Here is a 21,131-nt window from a genome sequence, read left to right on the forward strand (position 1 = left end):
TGCTCCCGTCCCTGACAGAGAATTCCAGAGATTCACGACTCAATTTAAAACCTGGCTTTTTTTTCTCTCTCTCTCCACTAAACTTTATTTAGTGCCTGTAACGTGGGAAAACGGAAACAACGCATCCGCTTGAGAATATTTTTTCCGTGCATTGCAGGACTGTTAAAAAAAAAGTTCTGAGATTATTTCTAATCACCTTTCTGTGACAGTGTGTGTGTGTGTGTGTGGGGGGGGGGGGGAGGTGGAGACGCTGGCCATCAGCAGCCGGAACAATGATATAAACCCGGGTAAGCACATGTGCCCTGAGGCAGTCAGCCAGAATTTGGAGACAATACCAGAGGGCTAAGAAGTCCTTTCTTTCACCTCACCTTTTAAACAAAAATATTAACCCTTCGTGGCAGGCCACACTATTGAGCAAATACTCAAGCCCGTCTTGGGGTGGAGAAGAGCGAATTCCATCTGCCTGCAAGGAGTTTGGGATGTGAAAAGCAGGAAATGAAGGGTCGCCTGAGGGGAAAGCCTTGCTCGAGCTGCCGGGTGACTGACACCCAGCGCCACCCACATCGACAGATGGTGTGTGTGTGTGTGAGAGAGAATCCCTGTGGACTGCCCGCCCTCCCGCCAAGGAGTGCACTGCCCTCAGTGTGCGACTGATTTAAACACCGGGACCTGTTCGCAACTCTTGCAACTTCACTCACTGAAGAAATTTTCAATGTTATTTTTAAAATTAAATGACAGTAACTTTTAACCGCACTAGGGGAGGGGGAGGGGGAGGAGATAAATATATCCTTTCCTCTTTTTTTTCCGGAAGTTTAAGTTTTGATTGTCGACGCTTGTCCTCACGGGGTGAGAAATGATGGTGTATGTATAATATACACAAAAAAAAAGGAACCCCGAGCCAGAGAGATGAAGCAGGACTGACTTGGTAAGGAACCAATTGGAAGATCAAGCCCTCCTCCCTGTGGCTCTCTGTGGTACAGTCTTGGCGAACACACTATTTAAACGGCAGCTTTACAGACTCCAACATTCAAAGCTATCAGCCTTTCCACATTGAGCAATCGCCTCCTCTTAACTTTTGCAAAGTTACCCTCCTCCACTCTCTTCCCCCCCCCCCCCCCCCAAAGTTTTGCTTTTTCTTGTTCTCTTTCCCCCCCACTTTGAGGAAGAACCACTCTCCCTCCCTCAATCTTTCCAAAGACATCAGCCTCCTGTCCAAGATGCGATTTGTATCAGCCGCCCGTGTGTGCCTGTACTCCACGCTGCTGTTCCTGGCTCCAGGGAGCACGGTGGATGTCAGCGTGTTGGTGCTGCTGCCGGTGGAGAGCTCCTACCTCTTCTCCATGAACAGGGTCAAACCCGCCATCGACTACGCCATCCAGAACCTGGGTCAGAGCCGCTTGAACTTCAGCGTGCGCTACGTGGACTCGGAGTGTGGCAACAAGGCGCTCTTTCACCTGGTGGACATCAGCATGCTCCAGAAGCCCGATGTGATCGTGGGGCCGGTGTGCGACTACGCGGCCGCCCCGGTCGCCCGGCTGGCGTCCCACTGGAACATCCCCATGGTCTCCGCCGGACCTCTCGCCTCGGGTTTCGCCAACAAAGTGCCCGAGTACTCCTACCTCACGCGGGTCTCCCCGTCTTACTCCAAGATGGGGGAGATGTTCTTGGCCATGTTCCAGCGCTACAGGTGGAAGAGGGTAGCCCTGGTGTACGCCGAGGATTTCGAGGAGAGGACCTGCTTCTTCACCATGGAGGGAGTCCATGTCGCCTTTCTGGGAGAAGACTACCAGATGCACACCTTCGTCATCTACGAGGAGGAGGAGGACGAGTTCGACCACATCGCGCAGCAGATCCAGGATCAAGCCAGGAGTGAGTCTACTTTTTGTTAACACCTTTCACAATCCATGCATTTTTTCTTTTGTTATTGTTTTCATGCATTGCACCGTTTACTCAGGAGAGATGATTTGGGGTAAAGGTGCGCTTTCTGTAAATAGGTTCAGTAGTCCATGTCCACATGTGGCATCTCCACATCATATAAATAGGTTAAAACTTAACTTTAGACACAGTACCTAACGCGCACACAGAAGATGTATGGAGATGTATCAATGGAAACTCTGATCAGTCCATTTACACCGCGCCACCTGTAGAAAACTGATGGGACTAAATAAAAGGCATTTCCACATCATGACTAAATAAAAGGACAGTTTGGGTGTAAGTGTACAGGCGCGTACATGAGTAGCACAAATGGAACAGGGATTGGCAGACGCAGGGATTTACCAGGTAGATTAAAGGACTGTCAGATTAAACAGGCGCTAAATCTACATCTCAAACGTCCGGCAGATAAGAAATTTTCACACGAATTTTACGGTCTATTGTTAGAAGGGGACATATTAGATGAGGGTGCGCGGGGGGAAGAGGTTACTGCAAGCCTTAATACCAGTTGGGTTGAAGTACTCAAGCGGTTCCATATCTGCACAACAAATAGATGTCATGCAAGATAAATGAAGTTTTCACTCGTTTGTTTAATGCATTGAATGTCTGGGATGCCATAGAAGAGAGTGGGAGAAGAAATGAAACTTTGTTGAGATTGCCTCCTCCAAGTGAACATGTGCACATCTCGCTTTATCTGTCATTGGGATGGGACATTAAGACGAGGTCCCATCTGCCCTCTCAGATGCACATAGACGATCCCATGGTGGCAGTATTCCGAAGAAGAGCAGGAGAGTTATCCCCAGTGTCCCGGTCAATATTTATCCCTCAATCTACAATCACAAAAACAGATTATCTGACCATGATCACATTGCTGTTTGTGGAACCTTGCTGTGCACACATGGATTTTGTTTCCTACGTTGCAGCAGTGACTCCACTTCAAAAGTAATTTATTGGTTGTAAAATGTTTTGAGATATCCAATGGTCTTGAAAGGTGCTATGTAAATGTAAACCTTTACACAAATAAAAGCATCAAGGGTTGCCAACGGCAGATTATTTTGATACATTGTTCCAGAGAAATGTAATGCATTAGCATTTAATTTATCCAATGATTTCAGCTGTGCATCATTTGGAACATACACTTTGTGCAACAAGGGACTCAAGCCGCATTTCCTCACCAAAAATGTGCCATACGAAACTCAGCATCTAACCTTTGAAAGGTGTTTAGTTCCAGTTTCCCGTTCCATTATCACTGCAAAGCATCATTAACATTAGAAGATACCATTGCATTGCAATTCAAATGTGATAATGGGCGGAATTTTGGAATTTTCCTGTCCCACCTGCCACAGGACTCATCGCGGGCAAGACAGTACCATGCAAAGATCCGTTGACCTCGGGCAAGATTTTCTGGTCTTGGGGTGGGTGCGGCTGGAAAATCCTGTCCAGTGTATTTAACCGACCCAATAGGTGTAGATAGATCCATATTCAGAAATTCATTGGCACTCAGACGTTTCACGAGTTATAAAAACCTGCATGATCCTGTGGCTTGATCAAAGTTGCTTGCCAAAACTATTGCAAGTGTTGTAAGAGATTGGATTCCCCTGGATTTATTTCCCTGGAGTGAGGCAGACCCTACGGTGTATTATATCCAATTTAAAACAAATTGGAACACTTTTGGCTCTTATTTCTGTGTCCTTTAATACTCACAACACACTCGACAGTGCATTCCAAATTAGAAAACAACAAATCATAGAAGCAAGGTGAGAAATGCAAGGTTGAAAAGCAGGATTTAAAATATAAGCTTTGTAAAGAATATTGACCACAAGGCAAGGAAGCATTCAGAATGTGCATGTAGTCCAGTGAAAATGTGTACCAGGATAATGCAGCAGTGTGTGTCAGACTATTCACTACATCATCAACACTATCATTGTTTCCCATTTTTACAGAACAGCAACTGTACATCATCAGAGCTTTATAGGATTCTTCAGGAATTAAGGAACTGCATTCAGCAACTGAGCTAAATTTATTGAAAGTTCATTCCTGTCATATTGTTTCATTTTATTTCTTGCTTTGTAGTGACTCCTACACTGAACTGATATTGTCCTATTGCGTAAAATGCATCGACACTGGGACTGTATATCATTTAGCCTCAACATCCAATGACCTAATCTTAAAAATTCCCCTAAAGGAGCTCAACTTGAGACAAATATGAAATCATGACTTTTGCTTTGTTAAACAGTTTCAACTAGTCCAAATATTGTTAATTTCTTAAGCATTAACTGTCCGCTGGCCAGCCTCCCACTCCGTAGATTTGAGCTCAACTGTAACTCTGCTGCCTATATCCTGAGTGTGATTAATTAATGCTCATTCCTTCCAATGTAGAACACACACAAACTTTACATTGCCTGCTCAGTACATGATTGCAGTATGCGACCTGTACACCAGTACGCTGCTGCATTGCTGCTCGCCTCTCAGCAAAGGGCGGAAAATCCATGAAAGGTTAGCACCAATACAATTAATCTGCACCACTGAAAGCCAGGCTACACCTTTTAAAGGGAATCTGCATTCTAGCTGCAGCAGGTGCTGGTCGTGACTGGAAAAGACACTCTGAGCCAGAAAAGTAGTAAAAGGTGTTGCAACCAGGCAGAGAGCATGTTTCAAGGTTCTCTGATTCAGCACTGGAGGGGTTAGTGCAGAAGATAGACTGGTGGAGAGAGGTCCTCTACCCACAGAACACCTGCGCCAGACAGACACAGTGAAAGCAATGGGAACAGGTAGCTGCTTCAGACAATGTCAGTAGTATCCTCAAAGCTCCTGGATGCAGTGCCGGAAGACCTCAACACAAGTGGTCAAGGTCAGCAAATTCAACTTCAAATGCTGTATCCTTACAGCTGAATGACTAGCTTCACACACTGCTCAATTCACCAATCATCTCTAATAACCAGCACTCACACTTGACATTTCACTCTCACAGAATTAGCATTGCAGCAAGCCTCACACCCATATCTCATAGCATGTACACAGCTGCCAGTCATTCAACCATGACAGGTGCACTACCCAACCACATTGCAGCACACTCACTGACACATTTCCCTCTCCCATGCAGGATAAGGTGGTGCATAACCACAAACAGCAGCCCCTAAATGGTGGGGGACAGACATAGTTGCATGTGCTGGTCATCATCATTGGTATAGCCATGGCTGTGGCAGCGGGAACAGTGGTGGGACTGAAAGCTTCAAAGGTTCAGGCTTACTCATATCTAAATTTCCTTCTCACATCCCACTTCCCCCTCATCCTCAATTACTCTGATCCACTAGCAGCAGTTTGTGTAAACATGCACCTCTTGCTTCCCAATCTCTCCTCACCATGACAATTCCATTGTGGCTTTCTCCTTTAAGATTGCCATTTGGAGATCTGAAGCAGACCATGTGTAAATGCAATTGGACCTAATAAACTTTCAGCTCCATGGTAGTCAGGAATGTATGTCTGCCTTAAAAATATTCAAAGACTGCTTCCACTGCCTTTTGAGAAAGGAAGTTCCAAAGACTCACTATACTCAGAAGAAAATTCTTCTCATCTCTGCCTTAAATGGGTGACACCTTATTTTTAAACAGTAACCCCTAGTTCTAGACTCTCCCATAAAATAGAGATTCATCTCCACATCCACCCTGTCAATACCCCTCAGGATATTTTATGCTTCAATCAAGTCACCGTTTACTCTTCTAAATTCCAATGGATGCAAGCCTAGCCTGTCCAATGTTTCATCACAAGACAACTCACCCATTCCTGGTATCAATCTAGTATGTCCTCTTCACAACTTATTTTCCTACCTATCTAGTATCATCAAGAAATTTAGCAATACTACTTTCAGTCTCTTCATCCAAGTTGTTATACAAAATGTAAAAAGTCGAGGCCTCAGCGCTGTCCCTGTTGCACACCAGAAAATGGTCTATGCCTACTCTCTGTTTCCTAGCCAATCTTCTATCCATGCCAATATGTTGCCCCCTACACCATAAGCTTTTATTTTCTGCAGCGATCTTTGAATTGGCACTTTATCAAATGCCTATCAGAAATCCAAGCACATCCTTATCTACAACACATGTTTGTTTCTTCAAACAGCTCCAGTAAATTGGTTAAACATGATTTCCCTCATACAAAACCATATTGGCTCTGCCAGATTGCCTTGAATTTACTGAAGTGCCCCGCCCTAAGACAGATGCTAAGTTAACTGGCCTGCAGTTTCTTGCTTCCCTGCTTCCCTTTTTGAATAAAGCTATTTTCCAATCTAATGAAGCTTTTCCCGAGTCTAGGGAATTCTGGAAAATTAAAACCAATGCATCAACTATCTCACTTGCCACTTTTGTTAGGATCCTAGGATGAAGTCCATCAGGAAACAAGGACTTGTTAGCCTGAAACTCCAACAGTTTGCTCAGTAACACGTCTCTGGTTATCGTGATTTTCTTGAGTTCCTCCCTACCTTCCTGCTTATTGCTATTTCTGAGATGCTATTTCTATAGTGAAGAAAGATACAAAATACCTGTTTAATTCAACTGCCATATCCCTGCTTTCCATCATTAATTGTCCATACTCACTTTCTATTGGACCAACGCTCACTTTGTTACCTCTTTTCTTTTTTAAAGATACAGAGAAACTCTTACTATCTATCTTTATAATTCTAGCTAACATTCGCTCATACACTAATTTTCCTTCTGTATTAATCCTTTCGTCATTCTTTGCTGTTTCTTTAAGTTTGATACTATCTTTACCTTTTTTAGTTAATGGCAGATGGTTGGTCCTCCCTAGGAATTTTTCTTTCTTATTGGAATATATCTATTCTGTGTATTCTGAAATATCCCTTTAAATGTCCGCCACTGCATCTATTGACCTAACCCTGAACCAAATTTGCCAGTTCACTTTCAATAGCTTTGCTTTCATGCTCTCATAATTGCCAAAGTTCAAAATACTCATCTTGGACCAATTCTTCTCTCTCTCAAAATGAATGTAAAATCCAATCATATGATTACTGCTACCTAGGGGCACCATTACTATATGGTAATTAATCAATCCTATCTCTTTGCACAATAATGTGGTTTTGGTGAGAAATTTTATTTGTTACTTGCCCCTCTGAAGAGCCATGGGGCATTTTATTGTGATAAAGTAGCTAAATAAATGAAAGTTGTACTGTCTTCATTGTAATTCTCATTTCTTTGTTAGGTGGAAAGCAGTACATAGTTTCTCCTTGACATCTAAATAAAATCAAGAACTTCTGTTCACATGTTCCTGTTTTCACTACTTACCCATGGAAAGTTGCTTACGACTGATGATATTTTCTTGGTCCCAGAAGTACAGGAAATACAGTTATCAATTGAGTATTTGATTTATTTTAACTGTACCTCAAACACATGGAGGTTTAAGGGGGTTGAGGGAAGGACGTTTTCAAGAAGGACTTTATTGAATGGTGAATACTACACCTGAGACAATTACTCCTCTCAGTTTTGTTTTCTTGTTCTTCTCCATCTATTTTATGCCCCAATCAATGTACACCTAGTGCACTCTTTCCATTGGTACAGCTAGTTTTTCTTGATTAGTGTTTCTAAAATAAGGTTTATGCTTAGGCCCAGGCCAAGTCTACTGAACATCAATGCTTTGGATGCTGGCAAAACTGTATAGGTTACCAAATATTATTAGTTTAACAAATATCTTTTAAGTAATCCAGCTGAAGACCCAATAGATCTTCTTTCATAGAGCTGATTTACAATTTATAGCATTGTTTTTCTGCTATCTGCTGGAATAACCTAGAGAAATGCAAATAATGGAATATGTTTTCCACATGTTCACATTCTTAAAATTATGTGTTATGATTTCAGTAGAGACCATTAGCTTTTAAAAAGAAACTCAAACTCCCAGTTAATAACAGAGAATTGCACAAGATTTCCTGTTTTCAACAAAACTTTTGACAAGTTTTAAAAAGTTTATTTATTAGCCACAATTAAGGCTTACATTAACACTGCAATGAAGTTACTGTGAAATCCCCCGAGTCGCCACACTCCGGCGCCTATTCAGGTCAATGCACCTAACCAGCACATCTTTCAGACTGTGGGAGGAAACCAGAGCACCCGGAGGAAACCCACGCAAATACGGAGAGACCGTGCAAACAGGCAATGACCCAAGCCGGGAATCAAACCCAGGTCTCTGGCACTGTGAGGCAGCAGTGCTAACCACTGTGCCACTGTGCTGCCCTGTACTGTATAAGTTACTGTATAAGAGTTTAAACAATGCAAACTACTACCAACTTAACAACATAAACACTAAATCTGAAAATCTCAACAGGACACTCCCTTTTCTACTTTTATTTCCACCCAAGAATTCCCCTATATTTTACAGAATCTTGAGGGTTCCTTCACTTGATCCCAAGGTGTGTGCAATCTCTAAACATTCACTTTGATTCTCCTCAGTGATACTGCTGTTTTTCGAGGTATGAGATGTCTTGTGATCCTTCATTAGTATCCGGCTAAGCAAACCTTCCAAATCTACTTCAACACCTCATGATTGTGGACTCCCCAATTCAAGCATTGGCCTCATTTCATTGTGACTCCAACTCAGAAACACCCCGAGTCCTGATAGCCCTCTATAACCGGTCCATAAGTTCCTGGCAGAATTTTTTCTCTAACTCTTCCAAACTGTTCCAGACCCAGGCTTCAATCACACAGATAGAACAAAAAATAAACCTCCCTGCAATCTATCCACACAGAATCGTGGCACCACTGGGATGACCCAGGTGGAGATTTAAACTAATTTTGTCCAATTCCCTATTCATTGCTTTTTCTGGGAAAAATATGAACATTTTAAACTCCTTATTGAGACAGGTGTGAATATCCCATCTCCACCAAGAAGCTCAAAGAAATAGCCTGTGATTTATTTTCCAATACTTCCCACTATGACCTTATAAAATAAACAGAGACCGCCATTTGATTTGCAATGACTTTATGTCCGTTTTCAATTTCTCAAGCCAGGTGGTTTCATTGAATCTTATATTATAAAAATTTGAATTTTCCAACCAAAAGTTATACTTCAAAAATATATAGATCATAAAATTAGACATTCATAACATATGGTTTATATTCAGTGCATAATCACTTGAAAGGAATGATAACAATATTTATCTATAGATTTTGGAATATGATAGAGATTAGAAAACAGCACTATATTTAAAGAACCAGAGGTAAGTCTCAAAAAGCCGCAGATTTCCAATTAAACATCCAAGATCATAATCATCTATACTACTGCATTCAAAATGTACAAATCACATATAATCACAAGTTGATATGGCAGTCATGTATGAAGAAATCAAAGCTAATTTGCAGCTCACATTATGGCCAATGTTAAAATCTCAATTGCATAATCAGTTTCATAAAGCAAAATATGTAAAAAATACAAGAAAATCCAGAGCTAGAAAATGCTATTCAGCCTAACAGGCCTGTTCTACCCAGTCCCTGTGTATGATTTAAACATGGACCCCCTTTCAAAGAATCACCTGCACCCTGCAAAGAAACAATGTTGTCAACTATTTCTATAACCCTCAAGCCTGTCCTTCAAATGTTGATCCAAATCTTTTTCAAAAAGGTGCAAAATCATCGAATGCCTGGGAATGCCTTCACATGTTGACCTTCGCAGGAATTCTCATCTGATTATGATTGATGCTTCTGAATGTTGTCCTGATACCTTCTAGTTCCACACTCCTGTAAATAGTTTTAAACTTATAATTTCAAGGATTTGTATCATGCCTTCCCTCATTCGCTTCTCTAAAAAATATACTTAGCTACTTGGGCCTTACTTTATAAGTTAGCCCCACAGTTTCTGGAATCAGAAACAAAAAACAGAAAATGCTGGAAGATCTCAGCAGGCCTGACAGCATCTGTGAGGAAAGAATCGAGCCAAAGTTTTGAGCCTAGATGACCCTTCGGGTCCAGTTTCTGGAATCATTCTGTTCGTACTTGAATGACCAACATTATGCAGCTTTCTCCATAAATGGACTCATCATTAACCTACAATGTCAGTATAATTTGTTCTTGCCTCTTGTGCAACACTTTGAGGCCCACCCCTATACCTTTCTTTGGCTTTGTAATTGCCCCACATTGACTGATCACTCCCAAATCCTTTTCCTTTTCAGCCTCTTCCAAAAAACGATACAAGGTAAAATTATTTCATGTTTGTTGTTCTTGGTTTCTGAAGAAAGCTTGAAAATGTTTTACTTTACAGCAATGATGTGAGTGCGAGGATATATCTATATCACCAAAGTTGTTTCTGGAATTAAATAACATTGTCAAGCATAAACATGAATTAATTGTCACCTCTGTACTGATCATGTTGACTGTTTCTCAAGGGCAATTAGAGATAGGCAACAAATGTTGCACTTGCCAGTGATGTCCACGTACCTGTGGGAGGAATCTAATTGAAACTTACAGAATACAGAAAAGCCTAGATAAAATGGGCATGGAGAGGATGTTTTCACAAGTATGAGAGACTAGAACTCAAGGGCACAACCTCAGAGTGAAGGGACACTCCTTTAAAACTGAGATGAGGAGGAATTTCTTCAGCCAGAGGGTGGTGAATCTGTGGAAGTCATTGCCACGGAGGGTTGTGGAGGCCAGGTCATTGAGTGTCTTTAAGACAGAGATAGATAGGTTCTTGATCAATAAGGGGACCAAGGGTATGGGGAGAAGGCAGGAGAATGGGGATGAGAATCATATCCGCCATGATTGAATGGCGGAGCAGACTCAATGGGTCGAATGGTCTTATAGACTTAGGCTACAATGCAGTGATCAAGAGTCGGGTACATGGTACAGCATTAGTTTTATCAGAATCTGGCAACAAGGAATGAAATTACTGCAGGAGGTGGGTGGGGGTTTGGAAGAGCTGTCAGTGGATGCATTAACAGAACACTATAGAGTGAAATAAATTTGTTGATTAAAAAATAAATATAGAAATGACAGTGCATGCATTAACTATTGAGCATGTAAAACTGTTGGGACGAAGTAAAATCCACACAGTTCCTTTTGGTGGGATTTTCGAGGTGGGGTTTCTGAGGTGGCCGGGTACCATTCGAAATTTCAGACAATAGAAGACTCATCAAGCTAGTGTCTCAGTTTAAAGACGTAACCTTTATTTTGCCACTAGGGGAAATTATGAAAGGGTCAGGGTAGCTCCCGAGATACAGCAGCTAGGCCTCTCCAAGGAATTTTGACATATACAATTCAAAACAGATCAGTTATAGACTTTTAAATCAATTACTCCGCCTTTCATTAGTTTTAAATCAATCATCTTCAATATACATAAATCAACAATAGTACTTGTCATATACCTTAGCTAATCTCATTTTATGCTCTGGCATAATGGCATTTCACTCGTCCTTAGAATCTGGATGTTCCCTACTCTTTTGTCTAATTCAACATCCTGTATCCCTTAGTAACCAGGTGTCACCCACAAGGTTCAAAGTATACGTTCCCATACGTTCCTCTACAGATCACTGCCAAATCAGATTAACATGTGATCGCATGGCTAGGCATGCATCCATCTTATCTGGACAGTGAATAAACCCTACTTAATTTGATTAAGTGTCCTGAATGTTCTCACCATTAGAAACTCTGCTGATAAAATTTTGCATATTTCCAAGGCTTCAATATTAGAATCATAGAATCCCTATAGCACAGAAGGTGGCCATTCTGAGTCTGTACTGACCACAATCCCACCCAGGCTCTAATCCTGTAACCCTCATTTACCATATCCCCTTAGAATAGGGCTTTGTCCTAATGTCCTTTACCATGATGCTTTGTAGCAATTTGCCTTTGGCTAAAGTGAACAATGATTCTTAAAAATACATTAATACATTCAAAATATCAGCATAAATGTTTTTAAGTCATAATCATTTATTTAAATCTCTTACTGCATTTCATATGTGTGTAAACTGCTTTCTTGTTAGCTTATAAGTCTGTTTTACAGTAATTTAACTCAATGCTGGTAGTTCTGTCGGTGTCTTAATGTCTAATGTTTTAAAATCTTTACTAACCTATTAGGATTTCTTCCCCTTACAGTTCCTCTACTAGAGGAAATGAAAGAAAAGTAAATCAGCACTGTAAATGTCAGCCTGTAGTTGAAGCACCGTATCCTTATTTTTAAAATCCTTACAAGGGATGTGGACGTTGCTGGCTGGGTCAGCATTTATTGCCCAATGCTAATTGCCTTTGAGAAACCATTGAAAAGTCAGCCACATTGCTGCGGAGTCACATGTAGGCCAGGCTAGGTAAGGACAGCAGATCTCCCTTCCCCTAAAGGACATTAGTGAACCAGAGCGACAATTGAGAATGGTTTCAGTCATCATTAGACTTTTAATTCCAGATTTCTGTTCAATTCAAATTTCACCATCTGCTGTGGAAAGATTTGAAGCCAGGTCCCCAGAGCATTACCCTGAGTCTCTGGATTACTAATCCAGTGACAATACCACTATGCCACCAATTTGGCAAAGTAGTATATATATATATATATAGTACTAACAATTATAATGATAATTCAGATTTGGCCATAGTTTCACCTTGTTACTTGAATAATGGTGAAAGGTCAAAATGAATGTTTGGGATTTATCATCAGTGCTGGTCCACAGCCAAAAAAGCATTATTGCCAACATTTCCTTTCATTTATTTTTTTGGATGTATTCATTTCAGTCCTTGAATCTTTTGGGGCAGTTGCACACTTGCAGTAGCTTACAGGGACCAGCCTGTTCTCAGCCCCACAGCTTAGAGGCAACATTGATTATATCTGTGAATATTACAGGAAAGCATTACATTTGTGAGTGTTATTACGTAGAATTATACATAACATACAGCACAGCGAGAGGTCAGTCAGCCCCTTGCTGTGCTGTGTGTGCTGGTGTTTATACTGAACATGTACCTCCTCTCAGTGCTGCTACCTCTCACAGCCTTTTAGCATTTCTTTTTATTCTGTTTGCTCCCATGCTCTTCTCCAGTTTCCTTTTCAAAGCATCCGGGCTAACTTCCTCAATCACTCTCTAACCAGTCTTTAAGTAAAGACATTTCCTCTTTTGTTTCCTCTTTTAAATTAATTAGTAACTATTTTGTACATATAGCCCTTAGTTCTAGATTCTCCCATGAGTGGAAAAAATCTTTGCACACCTAAATTGTCAAATCCAATCCTTTCATAATAAAGTCTGCTCCCAGATCTGTATGAGTTTAAGACAGCTTCAGTGCTTTGGAATTCTATACTCCTGGAAATGAATCCCAGACTTTTGTTAGCATTTTAATTGCTTTGCTGAATCAGTGATCCTGCTTTTAATGTTTTGATCATCAGGGTTTCTAGATGCCTTTACTCTTCCACCCCATTTTGTTTCGTATTTTTTGAGATGTAAGCAATGCTAATGTTTTGCCTTTCTCCTCTGCACTGAATTATCCCTCTCACTAAGTTGCCATTGCTTTAGCAGTAGTTTGGTATCATTCACAACTTTGTACCACACAGTCCTGTTATAAGGTCTTAATTCCTTCACTCCTTAGCATGCTTCTGACAGAACAATTACATTTCTAAGGTACTTGATTGCCTGTGAAGTGCTTTGAACATAGAACATAGAACATTACAGCGCAGAACAGGCCCTTCGGCCCACGATGTTGCACCGACCAGTTAAAAAAAAACTGTGACCCTCCAACCTAAACCAATTTCTTTTCGTCCATGAACCTATCTACGGATCTCTTAAACGCCCCCAAACTAGGCGCATTTACTACTGATGCTGGCAGGGCATTCCAATCCCTCACCACCCTCTGGGTAAAGAACCTACCCCTGACATCGGTTCTATAACTACCCCCCCTCAATTTAAAGCCATGCCCCCTCGTGCTGGATTTCTCCATCAGAGGAAAAAGGCTATCACTATCCACCCTATCTAAACCTCTAATCATCTTATATGTTTCAATAAGATCCCCTCTTAGCCGCCGCCTTTCCAGCGAAAACAATCCCAAATCCCTCAGCCTCTCCTCATAGGATCTCCCCTCCATACCAGGCAACATCCTGGTAAACCTCCTCTGCACCCTCTCCAAAGCCTCCACATCCTTCCTGTAATGTGGGGACCAGAACTGCACACAGTACTCCAAGTGCGGCCGCACCAGAGTTGTGTACAGTTGCAACATAACGCTACGACTCCTAAATTCAATCCCCCTACCAATAAACGCCAAGACACCATATGCCTTCTTAACAACCTTATCTACTTGATTCCCAACTTTCAGGGATCTATGCACACATACACCTAGATCCCTCTGCTCCTCCACACTATTCAAAGTCCTCCCGTTAGCCCTATACTCAACACATCTGTTATTCCTACCAAAGTGAATTACCTCACACTTCTCCGCATTAAACTCCATCCGCCACCTCTCGGCCCAACTTTGCAACCTGTCTAAGTCTTCCTGCAAACTACGACACCCTTCCTCACTGTCTACCACACCACCGACTTTGGTGTCATCAGCAAATTTGCTAATCCACCCAACTATATCCTCATCCAGATCATTAATAAATATTACAAACAGCAGTGGCCCCAAAACAGATCCCTGAGGTACACCACTTGTAACCGCACTCCATGATGAATATTTACTATCAACCACCACCCTCTGTTTCCTATCCGCTAGCCAATTCCTGATCCAATTTCCTAGATCACCCCCAATCCCATACATCTGCATTTTCTGCAGAAGCCTACCATGGTGAACCTTATCAAACGCCTTACTAAAATCCATATATACCACGTCCACTGCCTTGCCCCCATCCACCTCCTTGGTCACTTTCTCAAAAAACTCAATAAGGTTAGTAAGGCACGACCTACCTGCCACAAAACCATGCTGACTATCACCTATCAATTCATTACTCTCCAAATAACTATAAATCCTATCCCTTATAATTTTTTCCAACATCTTGCCGACAACAGAAGTGAGACTCACCGGTCTATAATTCCCGGGGAAGTCTCTGTTCCCCTTCTTAAACAATGGGACAACATTTGCTAACCTCCAATCTTCTGGTACTATACCAGAGGCCAACGACGACCTGAAGATCAGAGCCAGAGGCTCTGCAATCACTTCTCTTGCCTCCCAGAGAATCCTTGGATAAATCCCATCCGGACCAGGGGATTTATCTATTTTCAGACCCTTTGCGATGGCATGAGGTTATAAAAGACACTGGCTGCGATTTTCCGACTGTGTCACACCCGGCACAGATCGTGTTAGAGCAGAGTGGGGCTGGAGAATCACGGGTGAGGGGTTTAGTGCATTCAGCGACAGCGCAAAGCCTCATTGGAATCCTTCCAGCTAGCACTGGGCGGGAACCCAGATTAGAATATGCCATGGAGTGGGGTCTGAGGGAAGGTGGAACCTGAGGAGTTGGGGGGAGGCATGAAGGGGGGGCTTGGAGGAGATAATGAAAGAGGACCCATTACCCCAGTCTATGTTGCGTAGGAGGGGTGAGGAAACATCCTTTCAATGAAAGGGGGAGAATCCCCAGTGGCCATGTGGGGAGGGAGGGCTTCAATTTCACTTTGAGAATGGGACGCTCTTTAAAAACGACACCTGATCTCTGTGAAGGCGAGTTTGTGGCATGTTTAGGTCCTGTGCAACTCAGAACCAGTGCAAAACACTCAAAAGGTGAAAGGGGCAATCTTGCCAGAATTTGGCAGAATGTTAGTTCTGGCTAGAAAAACAGCATGCTTCTTTCCAGGGAAGCAGGTTGGTTTTCTCTCCAAATCTTACCAAACTCTTTCAAAAAAGACAGCTGGGCGAGTTTCACTCTGTCATTCGGGGATGCAGGGCCTCAAAGCCCGGCTGCACTGAGATCAGGGAGTCCTGTTTAAAGGGCACCCCAATTAGGCAAACCTCACCCCAGGCCATCACTGAGGTCTCAGGGGCTCTTCCCCCTCTCCCGTTCGGAGTCAGCACTCACTGATGAAAAAAGAGTGCTGATTGATTGGCAACTGGTGTGGAATGGCAGATGTGTTGCCATGGAGAATATACCATCTAATGGCGACTGACAGTTAACTTCTAAACATTGTTTGAAATTTAAACCAGGCAGCTTGACTCTGATTGGTCAAGCATTGCTTTGTGGAATGAACCAGTGAATAGTGATCATTTATTTTGTTTATCTGGAACAGGTGCAGTGTGTGTACCTGTTCTTTCTGTCTGCAAGTAATAGGCTCATTTGTGGTAATTCACATAGCTTCCAGTGCACGCAATTCTGACTGATGATTTAAAACCGTTTTACAGTGTAATTTTTAGCACATTGTGGATTATTTAATAAATCTTGCCTAATAGGGAATCAGATCGAATGTTGGACGCAGTGTTTTGCGTTTTGCAAGCGCAGGCTGGTGAGATACAGTCAGTATTTTGCCTGCTGTGAACTATGGAAACTGTTTGAAATGATCCACCAGTCTTTGGGACGTAATCCCAAGCACCACACTGGCATTGAAATTCCTATGCCACATTAGTCATTTGTGTGAGAGGCAGAATGTCTTTTTGGGTTGGCGGCAGCACCCTGTTGGTGGTGAATACTACACATGTCGATACTGCACAGTAGCAGAATGAAAGAACTAGCTTCACTTGCTGCTTCAATTTTTGAGATACCTTGCCCTTCCAGGGTAATCTGAAGTGGACTGTGCACTCTTCATGGCCAGAAGTGATGGCCTTAGGTCCATTCATGAGTTTGTTCGATAGAGAGCGCAAAGTGATCTGATCAGGGTAGCCGTTATCCCACAGGATATCTTTTATGCATCCTACTTCAGCATCAAGCTTCCATAGTGAGCAAATGTTTCGGGCCCTATTTCGGGCACTCGCTTTTCATACGGTATGAAGTTGTTGTGTCGCCTGACATTGGTATTCTTGTGATGAGCACAAGACAGAAAAGCTTCGACAGATTGTCTTTTTTCAGCAATACTCATTTAATTTAAACTGACACTTTCATGCATTACACAAAGAGTATTGCATTCCTAAAGGTGCTGTACTTCATATGCGAAATTAAACCAAGGCTTTATTCACTTTTCAAGTGGGCATCAGCTATCATCTGGCACAATTTGAAAATATTATTGGAGCTAAAATAAAAACCAACTTGCTTGGAGAAGTGCCTTTGCGCATGTGGCTAGACATAAACTAATCTTAGGCATGTGACCTCCGGTGTCATCCTTCGCATTAAGAGCATGACAGCAGAAGGCATTTTATCCATCACTTGGAACATGGTGTCAGCCGTGTGCAGCTGAAATTGAGTAAATTTTGTTAGTGTAGGAGAAGCAGTTAGTGTAAGAAGCAGCAGGGGATAATGAAAATCTCAGTCTTCAAATCTGTGTGGGACATGACTGCCAGGTAAGTCAGTATAGCTATGAATATCCTAATGCATGCTCCTGTGGAGATGATGGGAAATTTGAGAACGAATTGGAAATTCTCCAAGTCTCAGTGGCAGAACGATGAAATCACCACAGAGTTAAACAAGAGACATGAACAAAAAGCTCTTGTCATCAGTGATCCTCCAATGTCTTCATATCCTTCCGAAAGTGTGGCACCTGGAACAAGAAGCAATACTCCAGCTGAGGCCAAATTATTGTCTTGTACGAGTGAGGCGAGATTGAGGAAAATGAGCCTGTATTCCAGAGTTTCAAAGAATGAGAGGTAATCTCATTGAAACTTACAAAGTTAGATAGGATGCTTACTCTGGCTTCCAGAAACCAGAACCAGGAAACATAATCTCAGAATAAGAAGTCGGCCACTTAAGACTGAGATGAGGAGGAATTTCTTTACTCAGAAGGTGGTGAAACTTTGGAATTCTCGGCCCCAGAGGTCTGTGGAATTTCAATCACTGAGCATGTTCAAGACAGAAATTGATAGATTTCTGTATACTAATGACATCAAGGGATACGGAGGTAGTGCAGGAACGTGGCGTTGAGGCAGATGATCAACCAAGATATAATTGAATGGGGAGAATGTGCACACTCTGCACAAACAGTGACCCGAGGTCGGAATCGAACCCGGGTCCCTGGTGCTGTGAGGCAGCAGTGCTAACCACTGTGCCACCGTGAGGCCCAATGTCACCCTTCTGAGTTGTTTCCTTTATTTTATATTGTCTTTCCATGTTCTCCCTACCAAAATTAATCGCTTAATATTTCTCTCCATTAAACTTCATTTGCCATTTCTCTTCCCATGCCACCAACTTGCCAGCATGTTGGATTTTCTTAATTGGCCTGCATTAGTCTATGTGAATAATTTTGTCCTGATTTATTGTTTTTAAAGTTGCCTCACCAGCCAAGTGAAATGACTGGCCTTGCTGGGCTTATTACACCTTTATTGAATAAGGGTGTAACATTTGTTTCAAAGGACGAACAGAATTATTTCCAACTTTTTTCTAGTTTTGTCTCTTCAATCCATTCTATTTTCTGTCTTTCCACTCAGTAGAATTGTATGACACAGGAGACAAGTTGTCGAATTTGCCCTGATAACTTTGCTCCATTTTCATTTGTTTGATATGTTAAAAGTCCTTTAGGATGTCTATTATGTGCTGAATGCTCTGTTTAAATGTCTATCATTGTTCTTGTCCTGGCTTTCTGCTCTTATTGAGGTGATTCAAATTTGTACATTAAAATTAGGGAGAGAAGACAAGAGTCAGGTTAGTAGTGTTTTATTCATATTGTGTTGAAGGAAAGGAAATAACTTGCATTAATCTATTGTCTTCCTTGACCTCAGGGCTCCCCAGCTAATGAAGCACTTTCTGAAGTCTGGTCACTGTTGTTGTTTTATACATAGAATCATAGAATCCCTACAGTACGGAAGGAGGCCATTCTACCCATCGAGTCTGCACCGACCACAATCCCACCCAGGCCCTATTCCCATAACTCCACGTAATTACCCTTCTAATCTCCCTGACACTAAGGGACAATTTAGCATGGCCAATCAACCTAACCCGCACATCTTTTGGACTGAGGGAGGAAACTGGAGCACCTGGAGGAAACCCACGCAGACATGGGGAGAAAGTGCAAACTCCACACAGAAAGTGACCCGAGGTCAGAATTGAACCTGGGTCCCTGGTCCCTGGGCCACCATGAGGCCCAATGTGCTATGTTTCATGTTTCCCAGGGAGATGGTGGCATAGTGGTAATGTCATAGAAACATAGAAGATAGCAGCAGGAAGAGGCCATTTACCCCTTTGAGCCTGCACCGCCATTGATTATGATCATGGCTGTTCTTCCACCTCAATAGCCTAATCCTGCTTTTTCCCCATAACCTTTGATCCCATTTGCCTCAAGTGCTATATTCAGCCGCCTCTTGAATACATTAAATGTTTTGGTATCAACTACTTCTTGTGGTAATGAATTCCACAGGCTCATCACTCTTTGGGTGAAGAAATGTCTCCTCATCTCCGTCCTAAATGGTCTACCCTGAATCCTCAGACTGTGACCCCTGGTTCTGGACTCCCCCACCATTGGGAATATCCTCCCTGCATCTATCTTGTCTAGTCCTGTTCAAATTTTATAAGTCTCCATGAGATCCCCCCCCTCATTCGTCTGAACTCCAGCGAAGAAAATTCTAACCTAGTCAATCTCTCCTCATTCATCAGTCCCGTCATCCCCGGAATCAGCCTAGTAAACCTTCGCTGCACTCCCTTGAGAGCAAGAACATCCTTCCTCAGAAAAGGACACCAAAACTGCACACAATAATCTAGGTGTGGCCTCACCAAGGCCCTATATAATTGCAACAACACATTCCTGCTCCTGTACTCGAACCCTCTCTTAATGAAGGCCAGCATTCAATTTGCGTTCTTTACTGCCTGCTGCACCTGCATGCTTACCTTTAGTGACTGATGCACAAGGACACCCAGGTCACTCTGCACACTCCCCTCTCCCAATTTACAGCCACTGGACTAGTAATCCGGAGACCCAGGCTGATTTTCTGGGAGTGTGGGTTCAAATGCCACCATGGCATCAAGTGTGATTTAAATTCAATTAATAAATCTGGAGTATAAATTTAGGGTTGGCAATGGTAATCATGAAACTATCGAGTGTGGTGAAGACCCATCTGGTTGACTAACATCCTGCAAGGAAGAAAATCTACTGTCCTTATCCAGTCTGGCTTCAGACCCACAACAATGATATGGTTGACTCTTAATTGCCCTCTGAAATGTTCAGTTCAAGCACAATTAGAGATGGAGAACAAATGCTGGCTTTGCCAGTGATGCCATATCACATGAAATATTTTTAAAAACACCTGGAAAAAATATCTCATTGGCAACAAAGGACTTTGAAATATTAGGATGTCATATGTTAAATCAGTTTTGGTGCAAACAAGTGAAACATTGGTAACTTAAAATATAAATATTTATATTTTTTCAATATGCACTGCTGCCTCACAGTGCCAGGGACTTTGGTTCAATTCCCAGCTTGGGTCACTGTCTGTGCAGAGTCTGCACGTTCTCCCCATGTCTGCGTGGGTTTCCTCTGGATGGTCCGGTTTCCTCCCACAAAGTCCAAAAGATGTGCTGGTTAGGTGCATGGGCCGTGCTAAATTCTCCCTCAATGTACCCGAACAGGCGCCGGAGTGTGGCGGCTCGGGGATTTTCACAGTAACTTCGTTGCAGTGTTAATGTAAGCCTACTTGTGACTAATAAATAAACTTTAACTTTTACTTTTATAATGTACAAGACCCTGGCAGAAATTTCATTTCCAGAAAGTGAACATTTAAAAAATTATTTCATGGGATGTTAGCATTAATGTCCAGATCAGCATTTATTGCCCGTCCCTAATTGCCCTTGAGAAGGTGATGGCTGCCTTCTTGAACTACTGCAGTCCATGTGGTGTGGGGACATCCACTATATTTTATTACTGAGGGATTTCCAGGATTTTGACTCAATGAAATGAAGGAGCAGGAATATATTTCCAAGCCTGGATGGTGAGTGGCTTGGAGGGAAACTTGCAGGTGGTGGTGTTGCCATGCATCTCCTGTGTTTGTCCTTCTTGGTGGCAGAGATTGTAGGTTTGGAAGATGTTGTCGAAAGGGGCTTGGCTAGTGCTGCAGTGCATCATATAGATTATATGCATTGTGCATCGGCGGTGGAGGGAGATCAATTTTGAAAGGGTGCCGGTGAAGCAGGCTGCTTTGTTCTGGATGGTGTTAAACTTCTTGAGTATTTTGGAGCTA

The 21,131-nt window shown here is 42.3% G+C and overlaps 1 protein-coding gene across 4 annotated transcripts in view; it reads left to right on the forward strand.

Annotated features, from left to right (window-relative positions):
* Positions 1-383: 383 nt before the first annotated feature.
* Positions 384-21,131, forward strand: part of npr3 (natriuretic peptide receptor 3) — an 80,281-nt gene continuing 59,533 nt past the window's right edge. For 2 of the 4 annotated variants that reach the window (XM_078222114.1, XM_078222123.1), the window contains exon 1: positions 384-1,869. In XM_078222114.1, the coding sequence (XP_078078240.1) occupies positions 1,218-1,869 (652 nt within the window). In that variant the 5' untranslated portion in view covers positions 384-1,217. The remainder of the gene's footprint in view (positions 1,870-21,131) is intronic. The other 2 variants (XM_078222142.1, XM_078222132.1) reach the window with 2 other exon arrangements.

The sequence above is a fragment of the Mustelus asterias genome, chromosome 1 (assembly GCF_964213995.1).
Source record: "Mustelus asterias chromosome 1, sMusAst1.hap1.1, whole genome shotgun sequence".
Classification (NCBI taxonomy): domain Eukaryota; kingdom Metazoa; phylum Chordata; class Chondrichthyes; order Carcharhiniformes; family Triakidae; genus Mustelus; species Mustelus asterias.